This window comes from Phalaenopsis equestris, unplaced genomic scaffold (genome assembly GCF_001263595.1).
Source record: "Phalaenopsis equestris unplaced genomic scaffold, ASM126359v1 Scaffold000277, whole genome shotgun sequence".
Lineage (NCBI taxonomy): Eukaryota > Viridiplantae > Streptophyta > Magnoliopsida > Asparagales > Orchidaceae > Phalaenopsis > Phalaenopsis equestris.
In genome coordinates, this window is record NW_018164719.1 from 278,858 (window position 1) to 293,170 (window position 14,313).

The window sequence follows — 14,313 nt, forward strand, 5'->3', positions numbered from 1 at the left end:
AATTGAAGTGCTATAACATAATAGATATATATAAAATGATCAATTAAAGGACATATATCTACAGTGGAGGTAAATAAACAATAGTGGACAATTAAGTGTGCGCGCTCGCGTGTGTGCGCGCGCGCGCGAAAGTTCTGGATCATTGTTGTGGCCTCTTACATAAGTCGCTTGAATCAGGGTTCGAATCCCTTGGCGCGGGCTCTTTAAATCAGAATCAAACACATCAAGTTTTCAGCCCATATGGAAGAATCGATATTTGTGCCCACTGGTCTTTTTAAATTGATTTCACCTTTATATATATATATATATATATATATATATGGTATTTTTAAATGTATATATAGATTTATACTATTATGATTTCAACTACACATAAACAATCTTTATAGAATAATATAGACTTTAATATAACTTTTAGAAAAATTTCTTTGAAATTAGGCCTATTATTATGTGTATTTTATCCAATCCACAATTATTACTATTAATTAAATATAAAGCACACATCAAATCATATATGAGAGAAATACTCAAATTATTTAATTTTTTTTATAATAGCTTAAATGACTTACATTATTATACTTATAGAATAAAGCCATCCTTATATATATAATGATTATATATTGATAAAAAATACATCATCATTCTCATCCCTCTTCCCTCTCTTTCAAACAAATTTTTAAGCAAGATTGGTGATTGGTCTAATCATCCAATCTCAACTTCAATTTTATTTAATTATTCTCAAATTTAAGCTGGCTGCATTTCAACTCTAATACATTAATTAGCTACTTCAGCTCTTTGTATGAGGGCTTGAATTAACTTATAATTGCTTGTACTTTTGCCCCCTTTCTCGTTTATACCCTAAAAATGGTGGGTCTCATTTTGTTACTTATAACTTTAAATGTTATATGCCTAAGTATACAAAAGTTTTTTATTTAATTTTAAATTATAAATTACACTTAATCTCTTTGGCCTTAACAATGAGATCATTATGCATAATTATCCAACAACTTTTTTTCATCACTACAAGCTTTATATATGACTCGAGCAATATAATATATTCAAATATATGATTAGAGCAAACATTTACATACACATCAAAATAATGAAAATGAATTAATTCCATGAATAAATAATGTGGGTAAAATAAACCGAACATTGATGGAACATCTTCAAACCATGTTAAAACCATCACGGTTCTCCTTTAAACCATAATTAAACATATTTAAATCATGTTCGAAGTGTAATCGGGGCACCTTTATTTCGTGATGGAATATCTTTGAACTATGATAAAATTTTAGTCAAACATAATCAAATCATCTTCGAATCATGATCAAGCGTGGGCAACATCACACGGTTAATAAGGGTTTGTCTTCGAAATCCATTAAATATGCCTTTCCATGAGATTTATGAAATCCGGATTGCAAAATTCTGATTTGAAAACAAAAGGGGCATGGAGAAGACATAACGTCTGTTGGAAAGACAAGATAGGAGGAGCTGAAAATCCGGATTTCATTTTCATTTGTTAGTGTTTGGTTGGATTTAAGTTAAATGCATGACTAAATTCTATTAAAAGGGTACTACCAAATACCGTAATCTCTACTATTTGTATTAATGTTATTCGAATATTTCATAAAAATGAAATACACTTCTTCCTGCATAGGTAACATAATATATTATATATTATAGGTGTTGCTATAATAATGACTGATATGAATGTATGTAAATATATTGGAGGTTAGGCTTTGCATATGTAAAAATATAGAAATAAAGTGGTATGTATGTTAAGTTACTATTTATTTTCCCTTTTTTGCTGTTTGGGTTAATCGTCTATTCGTGTTTCGTCGCCTCCATCCGCCTTGACCAAAACCTTGAACGCGAATAGAATTGCAGAGACCCCGCAAGAGATGGAGAGCTACCTATTATCTCCGTTAATCACCGGCCGGATTCCGGCGAACTCTGAGAACTGAGGTATAGGACCGAATCTTTGATTCGCATGCTGCTCAAACAATTTTATCAGCTTTCTCCTTATGCTTTTTGGTGATATCCGACCTTCTCTCAGGCAGATTTGCGTTGATTTTTTCTTTCGAAGGATGAAAAAAATTAGATTTTTTTTAATTGTTTTTATTTATTGTTCATTTCTAATTAATTTAATCGCATAATGCAGTGTTTTGGGGCTAATGCGGTTCGCCTGTGTTCTCTTGCGCTTTTGAAGGTAAATGGGATCTAGTGTTTGTCTGTTCTGGCTGGAAATGAGGTTGATTTATAGGCATATGTATTTATTCTTTTCTTCTCCTCCTTACGCATTGTTTCAAGGGGTTGAAGATGAGCCAGCCCTCTGTGATTCTGGCTACAGCTGGCTATGATCACACCATTAGGTTCTGGGAGGCCAAGAGTGGGAGATGCTACCGTACCCTGCAATATCCTGATTCTGTGAGTTTTTATCTTTTGTTGGTTTCTGATTCTATTTTTGTTGTCTTTGGGAAAAAATGGCATCTTTTTTATTTTTTTGGGAACTCATTTTATACCAGTCACATTTTTTTTTGTTAGCAAGTCTTTAGTTTTACTTTTTTATTGAAAAATGAAAATCTTTTCATAAAAGATCAATAAATACTCTCTTTCTAGTTTACAATTTGTTACTTTAATAGTTTTTCCTTTTTTTTTTTTTTTTTTGCTCATTAGGTACTGTGTCCATGAAATTCTTAGGGGTTGTTAGATTCAATGCTATGTAAACAACAGTGTTATATAAATGGTAGTGCTGCTATCTAACAAATGTAGTGTGTTTGATTTAATGCTATATTATTTAAACAATGTAATACTGACTATAAGGATGAAATATGATTTTGAGTTTAATTTTTTGCGATGAGTTTTTTCTTTCTTATCAAATAGTTTAACATCTAGATGTTAAAATATTTGACAATACCTAGTTGTTGTAAAATTTTAATCTAAAATTCATTTATAGAAGTATTCTTTAAAGGTCTTAGAAAAGCTAACAACTAAATTCTTCTAATAACTTGACCTTCCATAGCTGTGCCATCTAATGAAACAAACCCTTGTGTTTTTGTTTCCCATGAGAAAATAAAATTCAACCTTTCTAACCCCTTCAACTTAGAGAAGTTGACTAGAACTTATTTCGTCTTACCCTAGAGCATTAAGATAGCACATTGAACCATTTTTCAATACCTATTTTGGGGTATTGTTTCTTTCATCCATTTTTCCCAAGTGTACATCTCCATTTACTAAATATATGGGTGTTTGCGTAGTTTGCATCTTCTATAACTTAAACAAAATTGATGCTACAAGTAATGATGCTTTATGTAATTTTAAACGAGGTTTTGTTCTTCTTCAATTGTATCCATGTTAGTTAGTTTTGCAAATATATGAGCAATTATTGTTGATGCCTCCATGTTTGTCTATTACTTGTTGATTGTACTAACATTTTGTTTTTGTTCCAATCATTTGATTTTTTTTTTCTTATCTTGCATTGGTTGAATGGCCATGCTTAGTATATGTGAAAGCGCCTTTAGCTCTTCGATTAATTATCACATTGTTTTGAGTAGTTGAGGTGATAGGGGAATGAAATGTGCCATTTATGTATTTTTTATTATTAATAGTGTGTCATTTGATGCTAATCGTGTGGTTATTGAAATTTCTATTTAAATTTAGAATTTTATGATGCATTTTGGAAAATATACTACCATTTGAAAGTTTATTAACTTTGAAATTCAACTAAATTACTTTCCTTGCTCACAATTGAGTGAGAAATTTATGGTCCTCTGTATTGTGACGTCTCAAGTAAATATAATCATAAAGGTTTTCTTTCAAACTCATAATTTATGGAGTTCGAGATTAACTTAATATTATGTTGTGTTGCATATGTTTATTTGTTGTGGTCATGAACCATATGTTTAGACTTGGCATTTTACTGTGTATCTCGCTATCAAATTGATATGTGTTGATAGCAGGAAAATCTTCTAAATATTGTCGGGCTATTTGTGAGATGTAGAGTTAAAATGTTCAAATACATGGTATTCATAGCATAGTGATTCTAGGATTAATCAGAGTTGCAATTTTTTTTATGATGACAATAGACACAATATCATTTTTAATTATAAATGCAAGTGCCAAGCATATGAACAAGAGTTTTGCATTTTAGTTTTTGATGTCTTTAGCATTAAAATTTATGTTTATTCAAATCAATGTCATGAACTTGAGGTGTCATTCTTCCCTTTTATTGCTTAAAAAGTGACAAAGCGATTACTTTTATAAGCATTTTTTTTGTTTTTGGAGCTATTGCTTTTATTTCTTGAAATTAAATTTTTTATATAACCAAATAGTCAATATGATTGTTGCAGCAAGTCAATCGGCTTGAGATTACCCCAGATAAGCGATTCTTGGCCGCTGCTGGAAATCCCCACATTCGACTTTTTGATGTCAACTCAAACACTCCTCAGCCAGTATGTCCATTTTTTATTCATTTTTATTTTCTTCTTGATAGATCCTAATAGTTTTTACAATTGCCTTCTTTGGTTTATGTTGCCAGGTTTTGAGCTATGATTCACATAGTAATAATGTCATGGCAGTTGGATTTCAATGTGATGGCAATTGGATGTATTCAGGCTCTGAAGATGGCACTGTTAAAATATGGGATTTAAGGTATTATGATGTTATTGCTATAATGGGGAAGTCAGGTTATTTGTTGGTATATTAGAGAATATATATTAGAAAGTTTTATTTTTGTAGAATATTTTTATTATAAATGTATGCATTTATATTCTCATAATCGTAGATATTCTCTTTATTTGTTTTTTTCCCTATATTTATCATATGCTTATATACGGGCTCTTATATTCGGTCAATATTAGAACAAGAAATGCTTTCTCAAACATGGTATTAAAGCAAGGTTGATCTTACCCTGGTCAACTCCCCCCTTCACCAACATTGTTATATCTATATCTGCTTTCCTCAGGCATGCCGCTTACCCACTTGCATGCCTGTAATCCCTTGCTCGTGCTGACACGCCCACTCTGCTGGTACTCTTTCCATGCCTTTAGCTACACCCTCACTGTTCCCGCATTCATGTCTGCACTCACTGCACACCTACCCTTTCCTTACACTTGCGTGCTCACTTTTGTTCTCGTTTGTGTGCTCACTCCCTGCTCTAACCTGCATATCTTCTCACAGTCTTGCACTCCTTGCTCACTCCCTAGGACTTGACAATTTTGCACTTCTTATTGAGGGCTGTCTGAGTTGGTGAGTTTATTTTTCGCAAAATCATTATGGACTTCTATTCTACTTAACCATATTCTTACCTCCAAATCAATAAAAATCGAGATCTTTTAAAATCATATGAAGATCATTTCTTTGTTTTTTTTTTTTTTTTATTTCTCCGTTTTTTTTTTCAGTACATAAATCTATTTCCTTGTAGATTTGGTTTGAAACTAAATTAGTTCGCCAAAATTAATGCAATTTCTAAGTTTTTATTTCATTACTTTCTCCACTAGCTTTATTGTATGTCTCATAAGTTTTAACTCCTATGTTTTACACAATTTTTTTTTATTTGTCATTAGAATAGAAAACTTGTTATATATTTGATACAATTTGGAGAATTATTTTTGTTCTAAAATACTGATCCTCTAATTCTTTGTTGTAAAATTTATGTTGAAATGATTTGTTAACCAAATCATTGCAATATCTCCATAACTCTCCAAATCTCAATAAGTGTATCAAATAGAATTATGAAATCTTTTATCTATATATATATTTTATTAGAGTCATTTTTATTTTACTTTCATCATATTGTTTGTTATGCTCTTGCAAAATACATTTTCAATGTGATCCCTTATGAAGTGGTGGTTCACCTTGATATGTTTGGTTCTGTGGCTGGGTTGTGTGTCAGTGTTTGGTTGAGATGTTGTCGTTGTATGGTGATGTTGGTGGAGGCTTGAAGATTGTTAGTTCTTTTAGCAAGCGACTTAGCTAGAGGATGTCGATTGTAATTTAGGCCAGGGCTCTGCATTCTGCTTTGGCAGATGATGTTGTGACGATTGGTTGTTCATTGTGGACCAGGAAATAAGGTTCGGGCCTAGAAAAATACAGAATCTTGTGATAGATCTTCAATCATCTAGATTGGTGGCCCAATCTGCATTTAAGTAAGCTCTGAGTGTTAGGTCCCCTGAGGTATTGGTACTCAGTGATGGTGGGTGTCGTTGAGGTAGCGCAGGAGACGTTTGAGGAGTTAGTTGTGGTGAGCTTGGAATTGATGTATGTGTTGGCTGAGGAAGTTTACTGTGCAAGTGATGTCTGGGCGTGCGACTATGAGATATTGTAGAGAGCCAATGGTTTGACGAAAATGTTGTGGGTCTGTGTGGAGGGTGGTGTCAATGGTTGTGTGTCTAGATGAGGGGAGTGGAGTAACAACAGACTTGGAGTCAGCCATTCATGTGCCGTGGAGGATATCTGATATATATTTACTTTGTTCGAGGAAGTATCCAATGGGTGTGTGATGGACTTGGAGTCCTAAAAATTGGGATATGGGTCCAAGTTGTTTGATGTGCAAATGGTTGCTTAATTTCTGAATTAGAGATGCGATGGGAGTTGGTGAGTTACCTGTGATAAGGATGCCATCGACAAAAACTAGGAGGACTACTTTAATGTGTTGTTTGGTTTAAATAAGGATGCCATTGACTCAAGGTTTAGGATGCTGTTTATCTTCGAGCTTGCCATGGAGAAATTCATTGGACACATCTAATTGTCGAACTTCCCATTTATGTGTGGCTGTTAGGGCTAGCAGCATGTGTTATGTTGGGAATTTTGCCACTAGAGTGAATGTCTCGGTGTAGTCTATTCCTGTTCTTTGTGAACACACTTGAGCTACTAGGCGTGTCTTTTATTTGGCAATGATGTCGTTTGAGTAATTTTTGGTTTTGTGGGTCCATTTGTAGCCTAGAATAGTATGATCTGTGGGTGGTGGGACCAACGACCAAGTTCCCTGTTGTTGAAGTGCTGAAAACTCAGTAGACATCGCTTGACGCCAGTGAGGAAACTTGCTTGCTTGGGAGTTGGAAGTGGGGTCAATTGGATTTGTTGTGTGGATGAGTTTAAGGATTTTTTGAGGTTTGAGGGTTCTTGTTTTTGTTCTTGTGACCATTGAATGAAGTTGTGTGTGTGTTTTGAGTGGAATATGTGTTGTTGATTGTTGTGTTGGTGTTAGATTTACGGACAGTGGGTTATTTTGGGTTTAGGTTTCTTGTATCTGGGATGATAAAGTGGTGGTGGGACTGTTTAAGGTTGATGTTGGAACTAGTAGGGAGGGTGGTGGTTGTGGTGAAATGTGTTCTGTAGTTAGATGTCGTGGGTTTGGTTGTTGAAATGGGAATGTGGTTTCAACGAAGGTGACGTGCCTGCAGATGATAGTTTTGTTTGTGGAGGGGTCCTAGCATTTGCATCCTTTGTGTTGAGGGTTGTATCCTATAAATGTGCAGGGGCCTTTGATTTTAAATTTGTTTGTCATTTGTGGTTCCTGCTAAGGAAAGCAAGCACATCCAAATGTGCAGAGATAGTCATACATTGGTTTAGGTTTGTAGAGGAGTTCATGAGGGGATTATTGTGAGTTGTTTTAGAGGGAAGAATGTTGTTGAGATGAATTGCGGTTAGAATTTTTTCCATTTCGAAGGATTGAGATAGATTAGCCACATTGAGTAGAGTTATTGTTGTTTCAATAATGTGTTTGTGTTTGCGTTCCACTAGGCCATTTTGTTGTGGTGTATATAGGCATGAAAATTGATGTGTTATGTCATCTTTAGTTGGTGAGAGGTGTATTCTCCTCCCCTATCATTGTGGAGGATTTTGAATTTTTTATATAAGTTGTTGATTAGATACTGGTGAAGATGAATGAAATGTGTGGTGGTCTCTGATTTGTTGTTCATGGGAAATATCCAACATAAGCAAGAATAAACATCTATAAATGATATGTAATATCTATATCCATTGATTTAAATTAGGGGAAAGGGTTCTCAAACATCAAAATGAATAAGTTCTAAAAGACACTAGAAGTATTATAAGTGTTATTAGTAGGAAAAGCTAATTTATGACATTTGTTCTAGTGGCATGTCGGGCATGGTGGATGGAGAGGTAGAGATGCATAGTTGAGGGGATTCTCTAGAGATGAGAGATAGCGTTCGATGGTGAGGATGACCAAGCCATTGATGGCAGTTGATTGAGGATGTGGAGGTGTGGAGAGCTTGAATTGTATACAGGCGACTGGGCCTGTAAATAATGATTTCTGTGTCTTTTGATCCTGTATATAATAGTTTTTAGTATCAAAAGATAAAATGCAGTTTTTTTTCTTGGGCAAGCTTTTCGACTGAAAGGAGGTTGTGAGATAGATGAGGAACTTGATAGAGGGATGGAAGATTGAGCTTACTTGTGGGGGTGGGAAGGACGCAAGATCCCGTATGGAATAGTTGGTGACCTGACCATTACCTAGTGTAACTTGCTCTGATACTATGTAGAAAAGAGTGGAGCCTCCTCGACCCTTTCAATAAACCATCCAATGAGTTACATCTTACCCTGTACTTCCTTTACCCCTTTTTCTCTCTTAACCTTTTTTGCCATAACAAGCCCTTCTTAAAGAATCCTACGAGCGGGATTCTCCCTCACGCTGCAGTGATAATGACGGGAACTTGAGGTGTGTGGAGGAAGGGAGATAGGTTAGGTTGTGTATTCCTTGCTCTGGTTCGATCTTGGTGTTTACTTGTGGGGACTAGCTTGATATTTCTCTTTTTACCTTTTTTTTAAACCGGTTAATCTCTCCCAAGAAGACTTGTGATCGTCTAATTTAATATTTTCAGTCATCTAGTTTAGTGTCTCATGTTACCTCTTTCTTTAAATCCACTAAAGCTATCTCTACGAGTTTGATAAAAACTATCGTTTGTATTTTTCTCCTTCTACTAATAGTCATTGACTTTTGTTAGCTTTTTCTTCCAACCTTTATGTTCCTTGTCTCATTCTTACACACTGGACTTTAATTTTTATTACATCTTTATATGGTTACTTGATCAAATGCCAATTAGTGGTCATATATCTCAAAATGTTTATTAAGGAAAAATAATAAATTTTCTTTGTTAATTAAAACTGTGTGTATTGATAATACTTTAGAATTTATGTAATCTTAATTTCACACATTTTGTTTTGACAATATGCTTATTTACCAAACCTCTTGTTCATATTGATCTCAAATAAATAGTGTTCCAAAATACAAAATGTTATTAAGGAGATTGATGCTTCATATAAATTTCGAGTATATCAAAATTTATTTGAAAAGGATTGAACATTTGAATGTACATTCATTTATGGATGATGACTTTGCTAGTTTAGTTGAACATGATAAGTCACAACAAAATATTCTGTATTTGTTGGAGATAATCTCATAATCCATACAAGTAATAAACTCATTGTTATGGTCAAATACAATGTTAAGGTTGCATTTAGAGCTATGGTTAACTCTGCATGTGAATGACATTGGTAAAAATTTTCTAAATTATCTTAGAATAATTTGACTTTTTGGTTACTCAACCATTGCCATTGTCCTTTGATTGTTGTTTTGCCATCTAGATTGCCAACAACCATAGTTTTACAAAATATACTTATCAAAGTTGATTATCGTTACATATGCGATGTTATGCTTTTTATGAAGATTGTTATTCTTTATATTTCTAGTTTGAAATAAGTCGCAAATATCTTTACCAAAACTTTTGTCATCCGTTTTTTTCTTGTTTATGTAATAGCTAGAGCTAACAAATATATTTGACATATGATAGACTAGTAAGTGTTTTTATATTAGGTGAATATCTCGTCAGGAAGATATGCTTTTATATCCTTAAGTGCAGATATTCTCCTCATTTACTTCCTTTTTATTTTCATCTTGAATGCCAACATAGACTCTTTTATTCAATCAAAAATACAACAGGAGATTTTCCTCTGAGAAATTCATTTAATAGTTTGAGAAAGAGCGTACTCAGTGCATAAGGTTTCTGGCAGTATGAATCCCAAGGAAAGATTAACATTTGCAGCTTTACCCTTCTTAGTAGAGAGATTGTTTTTGTTGTTCAAGCATGGCCATTTGGTTACGATTGATGGAATCTGACAATTTCTCAAAGTTTTTCCCTCTTGTGACAGAGGGATACACTGGAAAAATCTTTGACCTTTCATTATGATTTCTTGGTTCTGTTTCATAAACTTTTAGTGTAATTTGTTTGAAGGCTTGGAGTACAGTGGAATTTTAATGGTTTCATTCTGCTGGATCTTACTGAAGTATTCAAATCTGTGAGCTGGTGATAAAAAGAATGTTCTAAAACTACAACTGTTAAGAAAAGATTAAGAAGCATTGTTTTTCTCTCTTTCTTTCTAGCTTTGGTTTCTTCTCCCTCTCTAACTCTTCTGTGAGAAGATTTAGGAAGAAAAGCTAGAATTTTTTTTCTTAATTGAGAAGTAGATGTTGTTTTTAGGATGTTCAATTGTTATACATGAGGATAGGATTTGAGTTCGAACTGTTTCTTGAATGCATAAGGTGATCACTTTAAGGAAAGGATACATAGAAAAGTTTTATATTAGATAGAAAGAGGGGTTTTACAGAGCGAAATCTTTTTTTGAGGAACTTGCATCCATACGTGTGACAATTTGACTCTGATACTACTTAATGTAGCAATGTGGATCGATTTAGCCTTCTTGGCATGGTCTTGCTGTGCAGTAAAGAGAGGGAGGAAATCAAGAGCAAAAGAGAGAGAGGTTGAAGAAACTTAGAGCTAGAAAGTGGAGCATTGATAATAGAGAGTGGGGTGACTGGTAGGAGATGTAGAAATGGGGCCTAGGGTATTGTGAGAGTCAACATGATAGTTGTTTTGTCCTGAACCGTAGCATGATTACTACGGCCTTCTTGACATGATCTTGATGCGGATTATAGAGAGAGGGAGGAAATCAAGAGCAAAAGAGAGCAAGGTTGAAGAAACTTAGAGCTAGAAAGAGGAGCATTGATAATAGAGTGGGGTGGCTGGTAGGAGAGGTAGAAACGGGGCCTAGGGTTTAGTGAGAGCCAACATGATAGTTGTTTCATCCTGAACCTTAGCATGATTACTATGGGGTTTTACACTGTTACACCATCTAAATCTTTATCCAACTCAAGTTTTGTTGCATTTGGAAAATTTAGATGGTGTAGGACTAAGGGGGTGTTTGGCTGCAATCAGGTTTTAAAGTTAAATAGGATTTAGTATATCCGGGTATCCGGATTTATCAGATGAAGATGCTCTTAAATTTAGGATGGTGTTTGGTTCAGTTAAGGTTAAATCCAATTATATTTGTTTGACGTGTTTGGAATAAATTGGTTTATTGTGCTTTCTTCCTAAGTTATATCCTTTAAATCCACTAGTAGTCGGATTTACTAAATCCAAATTTATGTAAAAAAGTAGACTCAAAGGAGAGAAAATTTGATTTAGCAGAGCACCGGATTTAGATATGTTATTCTTCACGTTTGGCTGGATTTAGGTTAAATTGTGATGAAAATCCTGCTAAAAGTGTTAAATATGTAAGTGTAGTCAGGGAGCTGGTGGATGGCATATATAGATCAGGGTGTTATTGTCATAACTTCGAAAATTAGGAATCTGCAGTTAAATTTACATGTTCCCAGTGGTGTACCTTTAAAAGTTCTATTTTTTTAATTATTATTTGTTTTTCCTGGACCTTGAGATGAAAATTGGATACTTGATGTGCCGTTTTTTCAGGGCAGCAACTTGTCAGCGTGAGTATGAGAGCCGGGCAGCTGTTAACACAGTGGTTCTACATCCAAATCAGGTTGGACTCTGGAATTTCATCCCACAATTTAATCTGCGCTGTTGAGCTGAGCATTAAGATCATAGCTTTTAATACCTAAACTTATGATTAACATATATATATATTTTTAGAGACAATTTCTTTTACTTAACATCTGATTCTTTGCAAAGGATTGGGCAGCTGTTAATTTCTTTTACTTACATATACCATTCAAAGATATAAAGTGATATGTGATACAACTTCTGTAGTGATGTCGTCTTCTACCTGAAAAGCTTTGATCACTTGAAGGAGAAAAGTGCCAAAATAGTCGCATGATTCTTTGCGAAGAGTTATTATAGTTCCAGAATCTATAAAAGTGCTAAATTATCTCCCGGAATCTGTTAATATGAGTTAAAATAGTCCCCTTTCTTCTTTAATTTAAAGAGTCTGAGGACTATTTTGTCACTTTACTACTCGAGGAAGAAAGCTTTTAGATGATCGCTAAAATGCATTTTTCGCCGCAGACTGAACTCATATCTGGAGATCAGAATGGAAATATACGTGTGTGGGATTTGACTGCAAATTCTTGCAGCTGTGAACTAGTAAGCATTTACCTTTTGTCATATGGCACATGATGTTGATATACTAGTTTCTTTACCTGTATCCAATTATTAGAAAATAAAATGATAAAAATTGAATCATCTTTATTGTGCTGAGTAACAGGTTCCTGAGGTCGATACAGCTGTAAGGTCTCTAACAGTAATGTGGGATGGCAGCATGGTTGTTGCTGCCAATAACCGTGGAACGTGCTATGTCTGGCGGCTACTTAAGGGGACGCAGGTAAGAAAAATTTTGAAATTTGCATTTGTATCAAAACCTCAAAACATCTTAGTTCCGTGTTATCTGTTTTTATCTTGTGCAGACAATGACATATTTTGAACCTCTTCACAAGTTGCAAGCACATGATGGCTACATTTTAAAATGCCTGCTTTCGCCTGAATTTTGTGATCCGAACAGGTAGTGCAACATCCTGTGCTCCTTCGATATTTGCATTCGAACTTGTGGGGGGGTCATTTTAATCTCAGAGTATATAAACATGTCAATTTAATCTCCAAAATCTTTAAATAAGAGCTGAAACAATCCCACGGAGTATTATTTGAGCCCCAATTTAACGATTGAGACTAATTTAACATATTCATAGACTCTCAGACTAAATTGACCCCATGTAAACGGTTAGAGGACTATTTTTACATACCTACTCAAATTCAGAGTTGCACCTTATTGAATAGAATCTTGAAATTTTTCTATGTTTTGCCCAAGTTTGTTTACTTATTTTATGATTCTTGGAACTATGTCCTAGATATCTTGCCACAGCATCTTCAGATCACACAGTTAAAATATGGAATGTTGATGGATTTACCTTGGAAAGAGTATTGACAGGTAACAAAACCTCACTTTGATGTTTTACCAAGCCGAATGCAAATGGTTTGTTAAGGATCACTTTTATTTTTTATTTTTGTTTTAAAAATCAAATTAGTCTGTTTTTAAAAATATTCATAACATAATATACTAAACATATTTTATTTTTAAGTGAAAACATAAATAAAAATCAAAAGTGATCCTAAACAGCCCCTAAACTTGTCGAAAAACTTCTCTGATTTAATAGACCCCTTTCCCCAGTAATAAACTCTCACAACAAGATTTGAAATCTTCAGGACATCAGCGCTGGGTTTGGGATTGTGTATTTTCTGTTGATGGTGCATACTTAATAACTGGTATGATCTAACCATATGAATCTGCATAATTTAAATGTTCTTTTATACAGGAAACTATGCTCATAAACACATGGAACATTTCTATTTATTTATTTCCATTTTTTGCATGTAGCATCATCTGATAGCACTGCAAAACTATGGTCGATGTCGTCGGGAGAGGCCATAAAAACGTATCAAGGACACCACAAGGCTGTTGTGTGCTGCGCTCTCCATGATGGAGCAGAGTCTTCTCCTTCCTGAGTCTGCTTCAGATACTGGCCATTTCATTTTCTGCCTTTTTGTATGAGAAGAAAGGTTCTGATTCTCCTCAGTTGTTGATTTTGGGTCTAAAATTTGTTAAGATGTCCATGAATGTGCATAGAAACTTTTTGCTCAAGTTCCAGCACTTGTTATTGTTTGTCTAGATTTGTAATTTGCAGGTTGTTTGTAAAAATGTTGCGAATCAGTTATGAGTTACAGGAGGTATAGGATCACTTATGTTATTTACATATCTACCATATAGGTAATCGTATAATAGTTTAGCCTTTTAACTTATTCTAATGTATTATTTATTAATATATACTTACATTATTGTATTCACTCTAGTTTTTAAGTCTTTCATAATGCATAAGCTTGGCATCTTAATTTATAGTTCTTTATTATATTTAGGGGCATTTGCGAACATACCACAAAATTTCTTGTATTTATATATATCTAACAGTTAATTTAAAATTAAAGAGTGATGCACTTTTTCATA

At 34.1% G+C, this 14,313-nt stretch overlaps 1 protein-coding gene across 2 annotated transcripts; it reads left to right on the plus strand.

Annotated features, from left to right (window-relative positions):
* The first annotated feature begins 1,808 nt into the window (after positions 1–1,808).
* LOC110024875 (protein LST8 homolog) lies at positions 1,809–14,084 on the plus strand. 2 transcript variants are annotated; one of them, XM_020725060.1, is made up of 12 exons: positions 1,809–1,968; positions 2,165–2,212; positions 2,314–2,430; positions 4,353–4,454; positions 4,541–4,653; positions 11,775–11,844; positions 12,327–12,404; positions 12,526–12,642; positions 12,725–12,819; positions 13,163–13,242; positions 13,518–13,577; positions 13,690–14,084. In XM_020725060.1, the coding sequence occupies exons 3-12, from the start codon at positions 2,323–2,325 to the stop codon at positions 13,815–13,817; spliced, it is 951 nt and encodes a 316-aa protein (XP_020580719.1). In that variant the 5' UTR covers positions 1,809–1,968; positions 2,165–2,212; positions 2,314–2,322; the 3' UTR covers positions 13,818–14,084. The 2 variants fall into 2 exon arrangements, with proteins under 2 accessions (XP_020580719.1, XP_020580720.1); XM_020725061.1 differs by having other exon boundaries at positions 2,323–2,430.
* The last annotated feature ends 229 nt before the right edge of the window (positions 14,085–14,313 follow it).

Excerpts from the sequence above, each read along its gene's own strand:
- LOC110024875 (XM_020725060.1), top strand. The coding sequence starts at position 2,323 with ATGAGCCAGCCCTCTGTGATTCTGGCTACAGCTGGCTATGATCACACC. Across the intron at positions 4,455-4,540 it reads ACTCAAACACTCCTCAGCCA|GTTTTGAGCTATGATTCACA; the intron begins GTATGTCCATTT and ends TTATGTTGCCAG. Across the intron at positions 12,643-12,724 it reads GGCTACTTAAGGGGACGCAG|ACAATGACATATTTTGAACC; the intron begins GTAAGAAAAATT and ends TATCTTGTGCAG.